The sequence below is a fragment of the Mixophyes fleayi genome, chromosome 2 (assembly GCF_038048845.1).
Source record: "Mixophyes fleayi isolate aMixFle1 chromosome 2, aMixFle1.hap1, whole genome shotgun sequence".
Taxonomy (NCBI): domain Eukaryota; kingdom Metazoa; phylum Chordata; class Amphibia; order Anura; family Limnodynastidae; genus Mixophyes; species Mixophyes fleayi.
In genome coordinates this window covers 373,156,830-373,179,767 of record NC_134403.1, presented here as the reverse complement: position 1 = coordinate 373,179,767, position 22,938 = coordinate 373,156,830, and the positions used below count along the sequence as shown (strand labels likewise).

General features: G+C 42.3%; 2 protein-coding genes across 2 annotated transcripts; one reads left to right on the top strand and one right to left on the bottom strand.

The window, feature by feature from the left end:
* Positions 1-5,646: 5,646 nt before the first annotated feature.
* Positions 5,647-14,215, bottom strand: MIX23 (mitochondrial matrix import factor 23). Its single transcript, XM_075197437.1, has 5 exons — positions 13,989-14,215; positions 12,761-12,886; positions 8,802-8,948; positions 6,980-7,039; positions 5,647-6,195 (listed from the first exon to the last, which is right to left on the bottom strand). The coding sequence occupies exons 1-5, from the start codon at positions 14,037-14,039 to the stop codon at positions 6,145-6,147; spliced, it is 435 nt and encodes a 144-aa protein (XP_075053538.1). The 5' UTR covers positions 14,040-14,215; the 3' UTR covers positions 5,647-6,144.
* A 223-nt stretch (positions 14,216-14,438) lies between these two features.
* Positions 14,439-21,814, top strand: LOC142139641 (protein FAM162A-like). The gene is made up of 5 exons (XM_075197436.1): positions 14,439-14,571; positions 17,581-17,697; positions 18,737-18,842; positions 19,234-19,342; positions 21,168-21,814. Exons 1-5 carry the CDS (start codon positions 14,526-14,528, stop codon positions 21,243-21,245), a joined length of 456 nt encoding a protein of 151 aa, XP_075053537.1. The 5' UTR covers positions 14,439-14,525; the 3' UTR covers positions 21,246-21,814.
* Positions 21,815-22,938: the final 1,124 nt, after the last annotated feature.

The window sequence follows — 22,938 nt, the reverse complement described above, 5'->3', positions numbered from 1 at the left end:
TCTGCATCTCCTCTCTTTCAAAACTAAGGATGCTATCACATCTGCAGTCCGTTATGTCCCACACGTGCTTTTAAAGGGAGCCGAATACAGGTTTTCCAGGATCTGGCTCCCTCCACAATTGCAAAAAGAAGAGACTTCAAGGAAATACCTCACACCCTCTGGGACAATGGGTATAAATATCGATGGGGCTTCCCCTTCCGCCTGATAGTGGAGGTGGAGGGCCGACAAGTGGCAATCCGAAACCCTGATGAAGGGAAGGAACTAATCCACAGGCTCAACTCTGGTCGTGATTCCCGGGACGGACCTCATGGTCCCCAGAAATCTCAACCACCTTGAACAGCACACATCCATTACTGGTGACATCTCTCACCGTAATCCTTATGGGTCCGACTCTGAAAGGTTAAAATGTTATCTCAAGTTTAAGAATTCATATTACTTAATACTGATCAAGCAATTATATGCCCTAGTTAAATGTATGTAGTTAATTCACTTCTACACTAACTCTAGTTAATGTATGTTCGCTAGTATTTTGTTTCTCCCTTGGACGGGCAGGGGGCCACTTCACTCCAGGCCTCGCACCCAAACACTTTGGGAGCCAAGGAGCTAGACCTCAGGGAGGTCTTTAGGCTCCATTTATATTCTTATACACAGTTTTTGCTTAGTTGCACTCCCACCCCAAGTGCCCTATAATAATACCCTTGTCCCGTCTTACACCCCTCCACCTCCTCTTTTCCTTTTTCGCTCTCTTTTCCCACTCCGCTTGTTCTTTCTCTCGCTCTTTACTCTCCTATCCCACTTTCCCTGCCGTTCTATCCCAATCTCGCAACCTCTTTCTACTCAGGTGTCAACACAACCCACTTCCCACTATTTCCATAAGGATATTCTTTCACACCAGTCATGACAACTACAGTCTTATCACTAAACGTTAAAGGACTTAACACCCCCTAAAAACGGTCTATGCTACATAATACCATTCACAGTAATGTTATTTTCTTACAGGAATCCCATTTCAAAGCTGGCGGCCACCCCTCCTTGTCCTCACATCGCTTCTCCATGGTGTATTACGCCTCCCATTCTGCCAAGAAAAACGGAGTAGCAATCATGATTCGTAACTCCAATTCTTTCGTCCTGTCAGAAGCCAAGGAGGACCTGGAGGGAGGCTTCCTCATGCTCACGGGGAAGATTGGTTTACTTAGACATTAGCTTCGCCAACGTTTATGCCCCCAACACATTTAAGTCAGCCTTTTTTCTTCTCTTTTTTTCACATTACATCACATATGCAAGGGACTGCTTCTCCTGGGAGGTGATTTTAACGCGGTTATGTCACCTTCCCTGGACAAGTCGGCTTCCGGACCCTCCCCCGGGACATCACATTACACGAGAATCCTTCAAACACAGGTGACTGAGGCTGGCCTCTTTCAAATATCATACAGTATTTTACATTCAATTCTGATCCAGAGGTCTCTATGCCCACAATCTGGGAGGCTCATAAGGCAGTTATCCGGGGGGAGATTATTCAATTTGCTTCCCGGAGGAAAAAATAATGTTCTGTAACATTCGATAAATTGTCTGCGCAGCTTAGAGTTCTCAAAAACGTACACAAGCAGACCCATTGTCACAAGCTATTCCAAAAGTATACAACAGAAAATCAGGGGGCAGATCCAAACGATGCAAGCAGAGTGTACGGAACGCCAACTTAGATTGTTAAAGCAGACATTTTATGAAATGGGAGACAAGTCGGACACAATACTGGCCAATAGGCTTAGGGCAAAACGTGCCTCGCAGGCCATTCCCTCACTTAGAGATAAAGAAAGGAGCCCTGTCCTTTGACCCAAGAGTAATCAACACCACATTCCGATCCTACTACGAGACGCTGTACAACCTCCGCCTTACTCAGTCCTCCCAGACTCCAGACGATAAACAATTATTTGGAAAAATGCTCCCTACCCACACTTTCCCCACTGCAGCTAACCTCCCTCAACTGTGAGATCATAGAAGAGGAAGTAACACTGGTCCTTAAATCTCAGAAGAGTTCTAAGGCACCAGGCACTGATGGATTTATGATGTCATATTATAAGGCCTTTTTCAAAGAATTACTGCTATTGTTGTAATCCCAAAACCGAACAAGGACCCAACGTGCTGTACCAATTATCACCCAATCTCGCTTCTCAACGCGGATATAAAATTATTTGCTAAAGTTTAGCTACCCGTCTAAACACCCATTTGACGTCTCTAATTTTTCCAAACAAGGTAGGCTTTATTCCCACCAGACAAGCCCTAGACAACACAAGGAGGACTATAGCCATTATTGCACAAATAAACAAAAATAAAATACCCTCGTTCATCCTAGCCCTCAACGTGGAGACGGCCTTTGACAGGCTTTCATGGTTCTTCATGTTCCGCACTCTTAGACACTTTGTTTTCCCAGGGAGTTTTTCTCACCGCTATTCAAGATCTTCACCATTGCCCCTCTTCATCTGTTCTGAAAAATGGGTTATCTTCCTCCTTCCCCTTGAGCAATGGTACTCGACAGGGCAGCCCTCTATCGCCCCTAATTTACGCCCTTTGTATAGAACCACTAGCAGCCGCAATTCGCCAGAACCCAGATATTCTGGGGATTCCAATAGGAACTTGGAACTTCAGGCTTTCCTTATTTGCGGACGATGTACTGTTGACGCTCTCTAACCCCATAATCTCACTTCCCAACTTTCTCAAGGAGCTATTGGAATATGGCTCAGTCTCAAATTATAAAATCAACAACTCTATGTCGGAAGCCCTTGCCCTACAAGTTTTGAACCCATTAAATACGACCCTCGAGACTAAGTTCGCGTTTCAATGGCACCCCAAATCTTTACGATACCTAGGGGTATTCATCACCAAGGAGTACAGCACACTTTTTCAAACTAACTATACCCCACTTTTAGATTCCATCAAAAGGGACCTGGCCAAATGGGATCCCCTCTACATCTCATGATTTGGTAGAATAAGCGTGATTAAAATGAACGTCCTCCCCAAGGTCTTGTACCTCTTTCAAACGCTCCCAATCTCAGTCTTTCCTGATATGTGGAGGATTCGTGTGGCCCAGATAAGAAACCATGACTTCGGCGCTCATGTTTAGATAAAACAGCTGTGTCCGGGGGCTATGGGCTCCAGATTTTCGAACATTACTACCAGGCAGTCAACCTCAGCCACATTATCTCCTGGCAAACGACTCAGGGGAAAAAGAGATGGGTAAACTTGGAGAATGCACTAACACCTGCCCACGTCCTGCAATACCTTCCCTGGCTCCCACGAAACCAGAGAACAGCCTCGGTATACTGTCAACCCACTATACAATAGATGCTAGACATATGGGATAAACCACAGACCTCACTACATTCCCCTCACCTCTTACTCCACTTTGACATCATCCGGCATTCCCTCCAGGGAATTCAATTTCGTATATCACACCCTGGCAAGGAGTGGGCATAACTCAATTCGAACATAGCTCAGGGGAATTTGCTCCATGCACATTTTTTGATCTCAGTGAGAGGGTGGGCCTCCAGTCTTCCTTGCATTTCTCCTACATTCAAATCCAGACCCAATGCAAAACCAACAAACTGCGGGAACCTACCACCCTCGAGAATATTTGCATGTACCGAGTGGGTTTTCCAGGATTGGTGTCCCTCATATACCATGTTACTTTCTCACCGGCTACTGAAACTTAGGAACCGTTCGAGACGGCATGTGAGCGAGATACCCAGAGGACTTTGGACAAGGAGGGTTGGTCCAGGCTGAGGCTCAGGATATCTAAGGTATCTATTAACACCTCAATCAGGGAAAATGCATTTAAAGTTTACACGCGTTGGTATCTGGTTCCCACACGACTACACAGATTATATTCGGGCACGTCTGATCTCTGCTGGAGGGGGTGCGGGGGAGTGGGAACTTTTTACCATATTTGGTGGCAATGTTCTCACATATCAAATTTGTGGTGACATGTGACTGCGCTACTTACTTAGATCCTGGACAGTGAAGAACCCTCGACCCCCTGGTCATGTTGCTTTTCTCTCCGGTGAAAACCATTGATAAACATAGAGACAAACTAGAACACGTCTGTGCAGCTACCCGCTTACAAATCGCCGCAGATTGGAGGTCCTCGTCCAATCCACGCCTCCAGGCAGTGATCTCTCAAGTGTGGTATATAGTGTCGATCGAGTATATCACAAGCCTTTTAAAGGAAAGGTATCTAACTTTCAAAAGACATGGGATCGATGGTACACATATTATCACACTCCGCTACCTGGTATTAGGTCAGCCGCTTCCTCACCTCTTGACACCTGGGTACTTTCTTCTTATGTATTGTCTCTCTTATTTTCTGGGACAGTAGTGGTTCAGGTCACCACGCCCTAGAAGTACTTTTATCTTTCCCCTTCCCCTATTACAATTATTCTTTTCTGCTACAAACTCAGTCCCCATTTCCCCCACTCCCCACCCACCTCCTCAACCTTCCCACCTCTGTCCCTTCTCCTTCCTATACCGATACAGAAAAATCCAACAACATGGTACCTACCCTGGCCTGGACTCCGGGGTTAGATTCAGGACCAGATGACATCCGGTAGAAGCCAGTCAACTGTATTTCGCTATTGCAACAAGCTACTCTGGACCACCCTACCTATTCTATGAAGATACCTAGTAGCACGTTTAAGCTCTATTTTTAGTTTTCATAAGTTATCTGTGCGAATGCAACATTTATTTAGATGTCCAACATCTAATTTCAATTGTTCCTCCTTTTTGTACCTGTTGTTGTTGTTGAAAAAAAACCAAACAAACCTGCTGAACATTGAAACCACCAAGAGACCTAATTCCAGACAAGCTAGATTGGCTGTATTTGTCGCCAGATTAAAATTTCTGATCACCTTTAGACCTGGATCAAAGAACGTCAAAGCTGATGCCCATCATCCCTAATTCATGTTTTTTACCCGTCTGGCTCAAGATCTTGGCTCTCTACACCAGCAGCAACAGAACCTGGCTCCTCCCAAGACCTCTGCTAATCGATTGTTTGTCCCAGATCATTTCAGGAAAGCGGTCTTATCTGAATCGCATGATTCTAGGACATCTGGGAATACTGGTATCGCTAAAATACTGGACAACCTGTCTTGTTCGGTTTGGTGGCCCTCCTTGTCCAATGATGTCAGGGAATGTGTTCTCTCATGTGAGGTATGCGCCAGAAACAAGTTTTCCAGGGATATTCCCCTAGGACAGTTACTGCCTCTGATTGTTCCAGATAGACCTTGGACCTATATATCAATGTAAAAAATAAAGTACTATATCATGAAACGCGTAGGTCCATGAACTGACATTTCTGTCTCACTTCAACTGAGTTGCATAAAATAACAAATGAAATAAAAGTGGATCTGCTCCTCATTTGTGGTGGTAACTTGGTGTTTTTAATTTCATGTTCTCTACGTGATTACTATTGTTTTCATCTGGTATGAATGTTTTCACTTAAATGATTTTTGGATTAAAAATATTTGACTGTACTATGGAGCTCCCATTTTATAAGATTAGATTTATTTCAGGTTTAGAAGTTCTAAAAGGCAGATAGCAGACAACAATCTCATTAGGACACGTCACAGTGTGAAGATACAGCAAGCGCCTCTCCAATTGCATGGTGGAAATCTGTTTAATTTGATGATCTAGACTAGGAGTATGCGTGAGGCAGTACAATAACACAACACAAGTAGTGTAGGACCAGACATAAGAGAGTCCAACATAACACTAGCACCAAGTACCTCCCAGTACTAACAATCCTTCATTAGCCGTCCGGCGTCGGAGGACGACTCCGACCAAAGTGTTCTGTAATGTCTAAAGTCCAGTAAGTTTGAGGCTATTAGTCGGAGACGGTGAAGGAGGAAATCACTGTTACGCTCCCTCTGAAAATTATATTTAATGGTAATAAAAACATGGTCAAGAATTTCATACAACATGGCAGCAGACGGAGCTCAGGTTCTGAATCGAACAGAGTTGGATTTTTTTTTTTTATCCCAACCACATACAGTCATCGACGAGAGAAAACAGACTTCTTCCCGTCATCCGTCCAAGGTGCTCAGCGCACTTCCACTGCCTAAGCCCAGAGTTCCCGCTATAGGCTGCGTCCCTGAGTTACTGGTCCTTTGGGGGCTTGTAGTGGAGCCGGCATCGCTCATTAAATAACTGAAATACAGGAAGATGGTTAATAGAGAAGTGGACAATAAAGCAACTGGTCTTTTCAGTAAGTCAACAATAATGGTATGTTTATAATTATACCAACATTTTTATTTTTTTAATAAAAAAATAAAATATTATCTATATCAAAAGCTAATTCCACTGTGTGCATCAGAGTCACTTGTTAGTAAGTAGCGAGACCATTGTTTTGTAACAAAGTCTCACTAGTCGTGGTCACTTAACATTTAAAAATAAAAAACATACCAAGAAACTCTTTTTAGCTATACTAAATTAAGAACATTTAATAGAATGAAGATGGAGATGAACTGTCTTCTCATTCAGAGGTTGCTCATGGACTGCTGCCTTATTTCCGTGAAAATGTAACACACTCCTAGTCACTGACTTGGATCAATAAATAAACAAACTAATGTTACCGATATAAGATACAGAAAGCTTTCTTTCTTTGCTAGTGTAGATATCAAAGTAATTAAACAGCAGAAATTTAGAGGAAAACAATTTTGTTTTAATTGATTTCTCTTTGCTGTCAGTAAGTATCGCTAGATATTAAATACTCTGTTGTTGTTACAGAAAGATACTCAGGTATCACCTTTATATTATGAATAGATCTCTCTACCGGAGGATTAATAGATCAGTTTTACTAAGGGCAGTGCCTGGGTGATTCAGGAGGGCTGGGGGTCTATAACTAGCAGCTACAATAACAGGGTCTTCTATATGATAAGAATGTGGGAGATTGTCAGGATATAGAATGTGACGGACGATGCGACTCGCTCACCTTCCAGCTTCTGTCGTTCATCACTTCCTCTACGTTCAGGTCAGATTGCAGTAATTTCAACTAGGAGACAAAGAACACACATGAGGGCGGGTGATCCAAACCGTCTGTTAGATGGATCAGTCACGGAAATAACTGTACATAGCGGAGCAATGGTTACTAGTGTGAAAGCATGACATGTTCATTGAAAGTTGTATATTCCTTTATATTATGGGCAACGGAGGCACGCACACAGCACGCCTTCATTCCTGGTTTGCAAAACTGTCCCATAATAGTGGGCTGCACTGTGGCACAGTGGTCAGGATTGCAGCTGGACAGCGCTGGGATCATGATTTTGATTCCAACCAGTCCTCTCCGTGTTTGCGCGAGTTTCTTCCGGATGCTCCGGTTTCCTCTCACACTTCAAAATCCTACTGGGAGATTAATCGGCTTCTGACAGAAATAGACCCTAGTGTGTGTTAGGGAATATAGACTGTAAGCTCCAATGGGCAGGGACTGTTGTGAATGATTACATATTATCTGTACAGCACAATATCGTGGTGGACTATATAAAAAATAAATAATATTATTCGTAATAATAATAGTGGAAACAGAAACAATGTAATTTCAAAGTCTGTCCTACTAACATTTTATCACCAGTTCATTAGTTTTAACTTTCCAATATTTCTCCTAAATTGCTGCTCTGTTCATTTATGGCTACATGATCATGTGACAATCCAGGGAGAACAATACTCTCTCCACAGCTGATGATCACACCCTGTAAAATAAGACCGGTATTACTGATTTATAAGCACTGTATATGCAGAACCACCGAGTTCTACAGAAGGATTCTCTTGTTCCAGGCTGTCATATAGCCGTGCTCAGGATGCTGTACTGTAATATACAATGGTACCTATGCAGTAATGTGCTGAAAACCCTGCAACATCTGGGTGGATCTTATTATTGTTATGTTTAAGAAAGTTTCTATTAACCAGAATATGGCCCAATTACGTTGGACACCCAGAACATCATCCTCAAGAGATAAAAGGTATTTGTACAGCCAGACGCCTCAGAGGTACAGTCATAAATTTGATTTAAAACCCAATCTGTGGACAGGACTGCACACCAGACCGTCCCACTGCAAAACGTTCTATTTCTCTCTTTTTTTTTCTTCTTTAACTGGTTCAAATATATTTCCTTTGTTGTTGGGCACTGAACCCCTCACATCTCCCAAGGGATACACTTCCTCACAAGAACTTTTCTGCCTTCATACGATTTCTTTTTTTGCTGGTAAACATTTACTTTACAAGCACCATGATCTTATTCAATACAAAATGTAATCAATTCTAATTCTGAGCACTCATTTAGAACCTGCGATATAGAATTAGCCTTGCTCACAAGTATTAATCTTAAGTATGACGTTGCCGAGACGTATTTGTATTTAAAATTACTAAACGTGTGGGTTACAGATTGGGGGCTGTCCTGCACCATCTTATGTTCTAGCGTCATACAGCCAAGCGGTGGTGGCAGCGAGATAAAAGGGTGGTGCGTTAACTGAAGTGGAATATTTAGTGATTTGGCGAGTTTAGTGACTTAGAGAATGGTGGTTAATTCTCTACTATGCAAAAAGAAGCGCTAGAATGTCAGCTCATGGGACTAGAATCCAACAGGAACGAAAACATGACATGGGTGCTGAAATTATTATGAAGTAGACATTTCATATATACTAATAAGGTCCAATTCACTGATGAGAACAACAAGCAAGTCTGAAGCAACATAAGTATGTAAAGGAAATTGCCAGATTGGGATGGGAGATGGGAGCGCTAATCCCATATCCGGGTCTCACCTTCGTCTGTTCTTTTCTGAGCTGTTTCTTTAACGCTAGATTATCAGAGTCCTTGAGCCTCTCTTCCTGAAGCCTATTCACATTGGTGAAGGACTGAGATATACAACGCTTTATGGCCTTTTCCCGTGAGCTGTGAGCGTCCTGGAGCTGCCACGTCATTAACAAAAGAAATAAGTTTAAAAATGAATAAACAATAGGTAACCTTTTGTATTGTGACAAAAATAGTAACATAGTAACATAGTTGATGAGGTTGGGAAAAAAAAAGACACCAGTCCATCAAGTTCAACCTATTTTGGATCTCCTGTGATCCCTCACTTATAATTGAAATTGATCCAGATTAAGCAACCGCCAATCTGTTTCAATTGTGAAAATCCCCCCAGACCCAATATTACAGTCCTATTTTTCCCTTATATCCACTACTATCCTTCATTTTAATTAACGGTCGTATACTTGAATACACTTTTCCGCAAAAAATTTGTCTAACCCTTTCCCATATCTATTGAGTCTGCCATCACAACCTTCCCTTGCATATCTTGACTGCTCTTACTGTAAAGAACCCCTTCTTTTGCTGGCTGTGAAGCTTCCTCTCCTCTAACCTTAGGGGGTGACCGCGTGTCCTGTGTATAGACCTTGGGGTAAAAAGTTCCCATGAAAGTTCTCTGTATTGACCCTTATCTGTTTTATAGAGTGGTGCCCAGAACTGTACTGCATATTCAAGATGAGATCTTACCAACGATGTATAGTGTCAAAATTACACTGTCTTCCCTTGTATCTATGCCCCTTTTTATGCATGTCAATACTTTATTAGCCCTTGTAGCTGCTGCTTGACATTGAGCACTATTGCAAAGTCTACTGTCTACGAGCACTCCCAAATCCTTATTCATTATAGATTCCCCTAAATTAATCCCAATCCTCCAGTTTATTTAAGTCCCTCTGTAGAGAAGCTGCATCTTCCTCTGATTTTATTACCTTACAGAGTTTAGGGTAATCTGCAAAAATGGAAACTTCTTTTTCTAAACCATCACCAAGGTCATTAATAAATATATTAAAAAGTAGTGGCCCCAGCACGGAACCTTGAGGTACTCCACTTCAAACTATTGACCAATTAAAAACGTTCCATTTATCACAACTCGCTGTTCCCTATTCTCTAACCAGTTTTTGATCCAAATACAAATGTTGTTTCTTAGACCCAGTTCCCTTATTTTGTAAACCAACCTCTTGTGTGGCACTGTATCAAAGGCCTTTGCAAAATCTAAACAGACCACATCTACTGTCCTGCCCTGGTCTAAGTTCCTATTAACTTCCTCGTAGAAACTAATTAGATTAGTTTGACATGACCTATCCCTCACAAATCCATGTTGATTCCCACTAATAATTTTATGGCGTACCAAGTAATCCTGAATACTGTCCCTTAATATACCTTCCAGTAGTTTCCCCACTATTGATGTCAGGTTTACAGGTCTATAATTCCCTGGTTGTGATCTCGTCCCCTTTTTAAACAACGGCACCACATCTGCTATTCGCCAATCCCTTGGTACTGAGCCTGATGAGATTGAATCTCTGAAAATTAAGAATAGCGGTCTAGCTATTTCCGAGTTTAGCTCCAAAAGGACCCTTGGGTGTATGCCATCGGGACCTGGAGCTTTATTTATCTTAATATTCTTCAATTTCCTCTGGACTTCTTCCTTTGTCAGCTAATTAATGGTATGGTTTCATTTCCGTTTTTATGTATTACTCCTACCATTTGTTCCTCTCTAGTAAATACTGAAGAAAAGAAAGTGTTTAATACCTCTGCTTTTTCCTTAGTATCATTTATCAATTCACCCATCTCACTTCCTAGGGGTCCTATTTTATCTTTTTTAATTATTTTGCCATTTATATGCTTAAAAAACTCTTTGGGGTTTGACTTACTTTCTTTTGCAACTTGTTTTTCATTTTCTAATTTAGCCAGACTAAATTTCTTTTTTGCATGTTTTATTACATTCCTTGTACCTACGGAAGGACTCCTCAGACCCTTCAGACTTAAACAATTTAAATGCACGCTTCTTCCTTTGCATTTCTTCCCTTACCTTTTTATTTAGCCACATTGGTTTAGACTTAATTCTTTTACATTTATTTCCCATAGGAATGAACTTATACGTGTATGTTTCCAACAACATTTTAAAGACAGCCCACATTTCTTCCGTATTTTTTCCTTCGAAAACTTTATCCCAGTCTATGCACTTTATAGACTCCTTTAGCATATTAAAATTTGCCTTTCTAAAGGTTAAAGTCCTACTTGATCCCTTATACCGTTGCTTCTGGAAACTAATTTCAAATGAGACCATATCATGATCACTGTTTCCCAAGTGTTCCCTTATTGAATATTTGATATTACGTCTACATTATCTGCTATTACTAGGTCATGTTCCTAGTTGGTTCTTCTACTAATTGGGACATGTAATGGTCTTTTAGCGTATTCAGAAACCGCAGGTCTCAGTACTCCAATCAAGGTCCAGATAATTAAAATCCCCCATAATTAATACTTGACCTAGTTGTGTAGCCTTTTCAATTTTCTGTAGAAGTTGGGCTTCCTCAATCATACTAATATCTGGCGGTTTATAGCATGTCCCTATCATCAACTTCTCTCAACTTTTTCTTCCACTAGATATTTCCACCCACAATGCCTCTATATTATCACCAATATTCCCGTAAATAACTTCCTGTATACTCGGTTTTAACTCTGGCTCTAATACTTCTCTTCCTTTGTAGAATGTTTCCCTCCTGCACCTTGTTCACCTTGTGAACCCTGGATATATGTGAAAGTTTCTATCATGTCCCCCCGCTCCTTTCTCTGCTCCAAACTATACATATTAAGATCTTTTAGTCTTTCCGGGTAAGTGTTGTGCTGTAGGCCATGCACCATTTTTGTTGCCCTTCTTTGGACAGTCTCTAATGTATTTATATCCTTCTGGAGATATGGCCTCCAGAACTGAACACAGTATTCTAGATGAGGCCGTACCAATGACCTATACATTGGTATTATTACTTCTTTCTTTTTGCTACCGATTCCTCTCTCTATACAACCAAGTATCTGACTTGCCTTCCTCATTGCTTTGTTACATTGCTTAACTGCCTGAGTCACCTGAAAAAGCGAGTCCTAGATCCCTTTCCTCCTCAGTAATTTCCATTATAGTGCTGCTAATACTATATATTACCTTTGGGTTTTTGAGATCCAAGAGCGTGCATTTTTTGGCAGTAAACTGTAGTGGTCACACTCTTGACCATTCCTCCAGTCTATCCAGTAACCATTAAACTTGCACTTTCATACAGATGGTGTCACAAGAACACTATAACATTTGCAGGTTCTCTTAGTAAAGATGATAAAAAAAAATAATATTTTAAAAAAAGGACCGGCCTCTGAAACGCACAGTAAGAACGGATGTCTGTCTACATTACTTGGACTCCATGTTGGTGGGAACAGCCAGCAAATGTTTTTTGTAACCCTCTCATCTTGTATAACCAAGTGTTCTATTCTCTATTCCCACTAATTTACTGACCTTCCTGCCATGTGAGATTATACCTCCTACGGCCCTTTCATCTATCACTAATTATATATTATGGATGAATTATCTTACATTTCAATTAATTACATTCAAGTTCTCAGATTTATTTCCCTTCATTATATTCTCTAGAACACAGCACATTTGACTGATCCATTCATCTGTAAACATATAGATATATACACCTTTCCCTGCAAACCACAAACATTGTCATAATTATGTGACTAATTCCGGAGGCAGCAGAAACTCAGAATACATATCTAATATCTTACTAAACCTTTACTTATTTTTGAATGTCCCTTTTGGTCTCCAAGTAACAATCCTTTGTTCTTTTCACCGCCTTCATCCCAAATCCTATAGTTCCTGTAATTTTATTTGTTTGTCATACAGTTAATATAGGACAGAGTTGTCACTTACAGCCTCATAGAGGTGTTTGCAGGTCTGGCTGGCATTGATTTTACCAGCAAACGATATAGTCGGAATGGTTGTATTCAGTTCATGAACTATACGGTCATCCAATTTCCGCATTACTCTGAGAATTTCCTGTTCAGCAAAATAGTGAAACATGAAACATAAGACAAGTCAGATCACACAGAGACGTAATATAACAAACCCCCATTGACCGACCACTAGACAGTGAAACCATACTGCAGATTCTCAGTTGAAAACTATTCACAGAACCACAATGACAGGAGAATTACTTCTGATAACCTGATATTGTCACACTGGGGGAATCAAACAGCAACGGGTCTTACAGAAATGTGCTTAAAAGGCCGAGTGCCTCTAATGCACTGTTCAAGTATTATACAAACCTCTAAAGAGTGCAGTATACAAAATAAAATTTGGTATAAGTAAACGGACAACCAAAGATGTCCGGTGTTGTAGGAGATGAAAGCCTGTTAAATATTCAGTGACATAAGTAAAAATCTGACAATTAATCTCTATAGGTGCAGACAGCAGGGTGGGCTGAGGACCCTCAGGTGTCTACCTGTGCTTTATAATAAATATATAACTATAACATTTAATTGAATATATTTAATATAAAGCAGTGTGCGCCTATAAGGCATAGATATTATCCCGCAGTGTGCGCCTATACGGCATAGATAGTATCCAGCAGTGTGCGCCTATATAATATAGATATTATCCGGCAGTGTGCGCCTATATAATATAGATATTATCCCACAGTGTGTGCCTATATAATATAGATATTATCCGGCAGTGTGCGCCTATACGGTATAGATATTATCCCACAGTGTGCGCCTATATAATATAGATATTATCTCACAGTGTGCGCCTATATAATATAGATATTATCTCACAGTGTGCGCCTATACGGTATAGATATTATCCCGCAGTGTGCACCTATATAATATAGATATTATCCCGCAGTGTGCGCCTATATAATATAGATATTATCCCGCAGTGTGCGCCTATATAATATAGATATCATCCAGCAGTATATAATGAATGGGAACAAGCAGGACAAAGCATCATCAGGCTCAGTGCTGTAGGTCACAGGACAACACTCACAGGGTCACAATGACCAATCATAACACAAATGAGAGCTGCTAGTGGGTCTCTCTCCCCCTGTGTACACTGCCCCCATACCCCCAATATCAGGGGCTGACCATCCCCCCACTCTCACCTGAAACTCCGTGAAATCCTCGCAGCTCAACTCCTCACTGGGCGCCGCCATATTGGGGAAGCCAGGGGGCCTCAGCGTCCCATTCACTGACCTCCCGCTTAGGTGTCCGCAGAGAACGCCTGAGGCGGGATAACACGCCCCATGCTGGGAGTGAGGGGTTATCCGTGTGTAGCATCACGTTTTATGCTGTGACCTGGATCACTGACATTCTGTCATCTGCTGGATGCTCCCTACACTGACATTATGGGGTTAATGTGAGAGAGCGCAATGGTTGTTACTGGGAAATGTCTCCATCAACTTGCATATAAATGGCCATTTTTCCTGTGATTATTCATACAAACATCAATGTTAGCTACAGTAAAATGGCTGCTGATATGGAGACCACTGAATTTTTAACAAACAGCAGTGTGGTGCCTCGCGTCTCATTGGTGGGGTCTGAACTAGTCCCTTCTCCCTATTGGCTGCGGTCTTCGGGGCGGGGCTTGTGTGGGGTTACACGGGGCTGTCTGACATTGAGCGGCTGAGTCTAAGCTGAGGATGCTGAGAGCTGTGCTGAGGAGGAGCGGCCTGCGCTCATTGGCTGGTGGGTGGTCATGTGATCCGCGGAGCTCCAGGCACCGTGTAGGGCCACAGTGCTGTCACTTAGCTGAGCCCTGTAGGTGGCGCTGGAGCTTTACCCCTGTTATATCTGATACAGACGCGGAGAACACTCTGCCCTGTTCAATAACTGCCCCCTGCCCTGTATAATAACTGCCCCCTGCCCTGTATAATAACTGCCCCTGCCCTGTATAATAACTGCCCCTGATCTGTATAATAACTGCCCCAGCCCTGTGCAATAACTGTCCCTATCCTGTATAATAACTGTCCCTGATCTGTATAATAACTGACCCTGATCTGTATAATAACTGACCCTACCCTGATCTGTATAATAACTGCCCCTGCCCTGTGCAATAACTGCCCCTGCCCTGTATAATTACTGCCCCTGCCCTGTATAATAACTGCCCCTGCCCTGTATAATAACTGCCCCTGCTCTGTATAATAACTGCCCCTGATCTGTATAATAACTGCCCCTACCCTGCCCCTGATCTGTATAATAACTGACCCTACCCTGATCTGTATAATAACTGACCCTACCCTGATCTGTATAATAACTGCCCCTGCCCTGTGCAATAACTGCCCCTGCCCTGTATAATAACTGCCCCTGCCCTGTATAATAACTGCCCCTGCTCTGTATAATAACTGCCCCTGATCTGTATAATAACTGCCCCTACCCTGCCCCTGATCTGTATAATAACTGCCCCTGATCTGTATAATAACTGCCCCTGATCTGTATAATAACTGCCCCTACCCTGATCTGTATAATAACTGCCTCTGCCCTGTATAATAACTGCCCCTGATCTGTATAATAACTGCCCCTGATCTGTATAATAACTGCCCCTACCCTGATCTGTATAATAACTGCCCCTACCCTGATCTGTATAATAACTGCCCCTACCCTGATCTGTGCAATAACTGCCCCTGCCCTGTGCAATAACTGCCCCTGCCCTGTATAATAACTGCCCCTGCCCTGTATAATAACTGCCCCTACCCTGTATAATAACTGCCCCTACCGTGTGCAATAAGTGCACAAATATTGTAATATAACCACCACTAAATGATAATTACAACATTGTATAATAAGTGAACCCCTATATAACAAATGAACCTCTAGGTGCCAACAGGACAAATATTATTTGAATTTTGCCCAGCTTACTATGGCTCTGATACTGTAATATATGTTGTTTAAAAAAATCTAATATATTGAAGTTTTTATTGAATAGACAAAGATAAACAATACAAAGTAAGATAAAATCAAAAGGAAAGTGTGAGGGGAAGAGGATACTAAGGATCAAATAATTGCTTATTACATGGTAGGCAGCAAAGTCAGCCAAACAGTATTGTATAACAGAACTCGTACATTGATATATACGGTCTAGATCACAGAGGAGCCGCGTGTAAGAGGGGGAAGTGGAGGATAGGAGGGAGAGTTAGTAAGGATCAGCTCTATACACACACTAAGGGTCCATCATGCAGGTTATAATAATACAAACTGAGAAACTCGTGTGGATAAAAAAATGTAAACAGCGGCCTTATAATAAAATGTCGGCCGTGGAGTATATTCGTGATAAACTCGTATCGGTAAGTTTACCAAATTCTGTTACGGCACGGAGCTCCGGTTGTTTCCAGCTAGCAGCTGTCGCACATTTGGCGGCATTAAGGATGTGTCCGATCAGGGCCGATGTAGACTTGTCGATGTCTGGAGTATAACTTCGTTAAAGAGCGTAAGATGGACAGGCAGGGAGCGTCAGGTTGGTGAGGGTACGGATTAGGTCATAAACACAGCGTCAGAAACTCACAATCTTGGGGCAGGTCCACCGAGAAGAATCATCCTGACTGATCCTGTAATATTATATTGCACCCCAATATAATAACTGCACTGGCAGCATTTTGTTACCCTTCTCCATATGGACTAAAACTGCACCTTACATGCTAATTGCATTGTTCCATATGCTTTTATACTGTTTCCCTATAAAATAACTGTTTATGTATAATGCTGTAACTGCACTTTTTCTCTGTAATGTGATATACACCAGTATATACTATGTGCACGTCTATAATTACTGGCCTGATTCTGTATTATAACTTCACTCCTCCACATGGTATTCTATCATTGCTGTACCTTTCACTGTAGCATTATACTTTAACTTTATATCATTATAATATCATTATAACACATTATATTATAAGGCATTGTAACTGGGTTGATCAACCATTTCCTAAAAATGGGGCATATTTCTGTTGGCCAAATAACATGCTGCACCTCATTATTAGACCTGCTTGAATAACTGAAACCAGTTCAATATTTGATTGAATTTGGCCACTTGATGGCTGCTGCCATTCAGCCCTAGATCGTCGAACCTTGGCACATATCTACAGTTGGAAGTGTGAGATTCTGAAGGCATTAAAAAATAAATATAAAATGTCACCTGGTAAAACATAAGTGACCATATTGATAGCAATTTAACAGTTTGTTTTTTAATTGGTATAGTGAACATTATGGTGTTTTGAGTTCCAAGTTCACATGGAAAACTATTGAAAATATCGCAGAATGCAGCTATTCTGCACAAACGTGGTGAAATGGGTTCGCATTGCTTGAATGCCGCTCAAATTTTTAACCTAAAGTTTGAGAATTGTTGTGCACTCATTACTGCAGCCCAAATATGTTATTAGGTGAAATCATTGAGAGATAGAAACGTTACAGACTTCACACCAACTCCCCATGTTACCCGTCTCTCATTACTACTATTCCCGAGAGGTTGACCCGGTTGGGTGAGTTTTTAGCGCACACAAAGGTCTTATCTATTAAGACCACAAGAACGATGGTGGGGCTTCACATGGGCTGTTCAGCTGCTGGTTGTAGCTGACACTGGCACAGAATAGACATGAAGCCTTTCTATACAGATTTCTATATAAATAACTACAATCCATTATATAGATGATATTGGAAAGCTGCAAACAATGTGACCTTAAATCATACGCCATATTTTCCCAGAGAGATCAGCGTTGCTGCGCCCAGCAGCTGTTCCCGTTCCAAAACCACTGGGTGCACACGATGTGAGCAGGAGATGGATGTGCAGTAAGCCCGAAGCGGACAAAGCCAACGATCCGGGTGAGTTCTGCTTGATGCACCGCTGAAAAAGAAGACTCCTGTCCAACTAGTTCCACCATTCATAATTTCCAGTTACATTGATCAAGAGGACAGCAAAACAACCCCCTCCCCTTCCCCCGGTGTGAACGCTGCCAATTCAGACTCATTAATAATGGCGCCAGAGACCATTTCTACCTAATTAATAGAGGTCAATACAGAGACCATTTCTTGTAAGAGAGGCTCCAAATCATTTTTACATCCTGATAGTGATCGTGGTAATTAATTCCACAGCTTGACCACCCTTACAGTAAAGAATCCTTTCCTTTATGAAACAGTCTTTCTTCCCTTGTAGTTGATGATGCTTTGTCCTGTGTATGGTCGTTAGCTCAAAAGTTTGTAAGATAAAGAAAGACGGTTTCATATATTGCTACAACATATTGTCCCTTTCGGTGGTAGTCAGTTTCACGATACTGACTACCCTGACACGGAACAGGACGACATGAGGATTCCGAATGAAGACTACAGCGACCTGTGAAAAAATATACTTACCAGAATGCAGTAGACTTTACATCACAACTTGGCTTAAAGTGGCGATGGACGGACCCACCTACCCGCCTGTCATTTATGTAAAGTAAGTACTATTTTAGGGGTTAAGGTTAGGGTTAACCCTAACTCCTAACCCTAATATCCCTAACACCCCTAACCCTAAAACAATACTTACTTTACATAAATGACAGATGAGTCCGTCCATCGCCGCTTTAAGCCAAGTTACGTTTCCTGATGACGTCATTTTCTCAAGCCGGCAAGACAGGGAGTCGTGATGTGAAGTCTTCTGCATTCCGGTAATTAGGTTTTTTCACAGGTCGCTGTAGTCTTCATTCGGAATCCTCATGTCGTTCTGTTCTGTGTCGGGATAGTCAGTATCGATAATAGGTACTACACCCGTCTCTTTGGTATGATGCAAGCACATTATTGTCAGTAATCCCGCATGTGACGTATACTCTCATGGTAATATTGTGCCGATCAGTCTTGGACACCCCTCTACTTGACTCCTCCCTAGGTCCGTCTTTTAAGATCCCTGGACACAAACCCACCGATTTCGAGAAGAAGATTTTGTTGTGGGGAGGTCGATTCAAAAAGGAGTCCGATATCCCTGAGCTCATCTCGTGAGTAACGCAGCTATCTAATATACCGAACGTTATTTAGCTACAAATACACTTTATATGAGGTCGTTGCTGCTACTTCATGATCTACAGCTGGATCAAGCGACCAGAGGCTCTCTTGTTTTGTGGAACTACCATTCCCAGCATGCCTCACAGCTAGAGAGCCATGGGTTGCCTAGCTGTAATCTACAGTAACTTGAAGCGTCTGTGTCATTTAGTATCCTCCGCTCTTATGTTTATTTTCCTGCACATAGCGGGCGCTGGGTCCCAGTCACACATCTGTATGTACAGGGAAACGTAGCATAACTGCAATGAAACCTTAAATCTGTAATATTTCTAGCGCTGCTTTCCGCATATATAAGGTGTCATTTCCATGTCCTGTGTTCTCTCCCAGCCATGACATGGTGGACACAGCGAAGAGCAAAGTGCGAGTCAAGTTCTCCGTATTTATGATGCTTCTGACCATCATGGGCTGCATCACGATGGTGATCTCCGGGAAGCAGGTGAGCGCCAGGACACCTCTCAGTCAGTGCAATGACCTTAATGTATGCTGCAGGAAGAGGGGGGTGGGAGGTGTCGGTGTGAGGATGATGGTGGCTGATTAGCTGCTTCTTGATGAATATTATTACCCTATTTTAGGGTCGTTCTCTACTTTCAGCAGAAATTATCTGAGCCATCGTACCCTCAAGAGAGACACGTGCGGTCTTTGTGCTGAGCTACATTCTCCTTCCCTCTCTCGTAGACAAAGGCTGTTTACATCTGTGCAGATCTAGTTGCTCAGCCTAAACAGATATCTGCCAGTCACGCAGAATGTCCTTGGTCCTGTGATACAAGTGACTGGTACAGAACTCTCTAGTAATAGGCAGACGGTATGTATTCCTCTCTCACTGATTAGGAGAGCGATCCGTCAGCTATCAGCCTCTGTCCTCACCTCACCTCAGCAGGACCTGCTCCCCTCAATATCCTCTGTCAGTGTGTCCTGCGAGGAGATCCTGACATCCTGCACTGCGCACACTGTCAAAATATATTTTTACATTAGGTATACAAATTTAAGTGAAATTCAAGGTTGTCAATTATGGAAGTAAAATATGCAGATTGATTCTATGTAATGTTCTGTCACAATGTTTGTCCTGTTTAGTGTATAATCTTAGTCTGTGACTAAAGCTCCTGATGAATATTATAATAAACCATTTCACCTGGAGGCTGTAACACATAGAATACAAGTGACAATAGTGAACGCCTTTAGTCTTTTACTGAGAAGTCAGTATACATCTTGGGGACCCCGTCCATTATACTGGTGGAAAAGTTGCCCCATGGGCTGGTATCTTGAAGGAGGGTGGCACACTGTTTGTGCCCACGAACCCTATAGCTGAGGGAGCTCACCAGAGTATCTAGCGCTGGGGGGGGGGGGAGATGGGGTGTTTAATTATTATTGTTACTTGGGGCACACATGGGGACTGTCCTATTACAGATTGAAAACGCGTTTCTCCGACAGAATAGGTCCCTTTTAAAAATGTCGGCTTTCGACAGAGAATCGCGTCTCTAGACGCGCTTCCAGTAAAGTAATAAGAAGCTTCTCTCTTGTCATGTAATAAAGACCCGATGTCCTCTTACTGTCGCGATTAATTTATATAAAAAAAACTAACGAGTTTATGTAAATGAAAGGGGCGGTACTAAATGTGTAGGAGGTTGGACTTTGGCTTGATGCTTACAGTGCTCCTCCTACAGATGTTCCCGCCTCTCTGCACATCCGAGTGCGCATTTTGAGGTTGCAGAGGCGGTCCCTGAGCGCGGTAGGTGGGCGGCACCCGGATGTGCATAGGACAGACCACCGAGATGCTCTTGTGTAAAACCCAAGTGTTGTGTAATATGTTGTATTAAAGTCAATATAAATAAACGTCATAGTAAGATGATGTTGATGATCGTACTTTAAGGTTTGAATGATACAATATTTATTTTATTCCTAGAACAGAAGTAGGGAACCTACGGCGCCTTAGCTATAATTTGGTCCCAACTTTTCACTGCTATTGCATGCTGGGGCTTGTAGTTCTCTTGCATTTGCAGTGCCGCAGGTTGCCTAAGCCCGCCTTAGACTCGGCACTGACACTTCCAGGCTGTAAGTGCAGCATTACTTATTGATATGAAGAAATCTGTGCATTTTATCTACTTATATAATTTGCAAATTCAGTTTAATTTTACACAATGTTTGGACATAGATTTGATGGTGTCATGTGACGCGGTTTAGTGACTCGTTGCAATGATTGTTTTATTGTCTGTTTTTCATGTATTCCGAATGACGTCTTCTTTATGTCTTTCCTGCTCTCACAGGCAGCTCGACAGAACCAGAGCTTGGCCAATATAAACCTGGAGAGGAAGGCGCGTGACAAGTCGGATTCTGAGAATTAGCGCAATCCAGAGAATATGGTGGGCGCACCGCGTTCCACCCTCCAACACTGTGTAGATTTTAGCAGTAGTCAAATCTTTCCATTGAGTGCACCACAGTGTTAAACGTGTGAATTGCAGAACACTCTGGAGATCAAAGGTCACTGATTACGGGTTCAGTCGGGACGCACCGGCCTGTTATAAAGGTGCATTTGCTCGAAGATGAGGTTAGATATAATTTTGTACTAGTCCCTGGTTTGGCTGCAGCTGTGTATGATCTCACCTGATTCATTTACCATCCTGCTTGGGGCATTCCAATTAGCAGATGCAAAGTCATTATGATGTAACACACATTGAATCTCTTAGTATATAAATAAATAACTCACTAGTCGCATGTGACCATTACAATCTCATTGTATTTTGCAGAAAATTTAGGAAATAGCAACTTCCCTCTTCTAGCGGGAATCCCCAGAACTCTATTTCAGGTGGCGCTTGGTTTCACTCATAGAGGTCAATGTATGTGAACACAGTGTTCTCTTCTAAACATGTCACTGTCACTGTTTCATTATAAGAAATAAAGAAAAAACTTAAAATACGTTCACTGTCATCAATGTTCTAGGTAGATGGCAACTAATCCTAAAATACAAGTTATGTTATATAAGAGTTCTCGGGATAACGTTCACATTTGTGTTTAGAACGGTTTCAGGAATTTATCAGAACGTAAGAGATTTGAAACGCGCTTGTGGAGATACATTCACTGATCAGTCACCGCTCTATAATCACCAGCCTATTACTTTGTCCTCGTACCACCGTAACAGCTGACCCATCGAGACATGGACTCCACAAGACCTGTGAAGGTGTCCTGTGGTACCTGGCACCAAGACGTTAGCAGCAGATCCTTAAAGCCCTGTAAGATGTGAGGTGGGACCTCCATGGCTCGGACTTTTTTTTCCAGCACATCCCACAATTGCTCCATTAGATTGAGATCTGGGGAATTTGCAGGTTAACACCTTGATCTCTTTGTCATGTTCCTAAAACCATTCCTGAACAATGTTTGCAGTGTGGTAGGGCGCATTATCCTGCTGAAATAGGCCACTGCCATCAGGGAATATCGCTGCCATGAAGGGTGTACTTGATCTGCAACAATGTTTAGGTAGGTGGCACATGTCAGAGTAACATTCATATGAACGCTAGGACCCAAGGTTTCCCAGCAGAACATTGCCCAGAGCATCACACTGTCTCCCCTGCTTGTCTTCTTCCCATAGTGCACCGTGGTGCCATCTCTTCCCAGGTAAATAACACACACACACCCAGCCGTCCACATGATGTAAAAGTAAACGTGATTCATCAGACCACACCACCTTCTTCCATTGCTCCATGGTCCAGTTCTGATGCTCACGTGCCCATTGTAGGCATTTTCCGTGGCGGTCAGGGGTCAGCATGGGCACTCTGACCGGTCTGTGGCTACGCAGCAGCTGCGATGCTCTGTGTGTTCTGACACCTTTCTATCATAACCAGCAGTAACTTTTTCAGTAATTTGTGCTACAGGAGCTCCTCTGTGGGATTGGACCAGACGGTCTTTACTAACCACAAACATCAATGAGCCTTCAGCGCCCATGAACCTGTCCCTGGTTGTCCTTCCTTGGACCACTTTTGGTAGGTACTAACCACTGTATACCGGGAACACCCCACAAGACCGGCTGTGTTGGGGATGCTC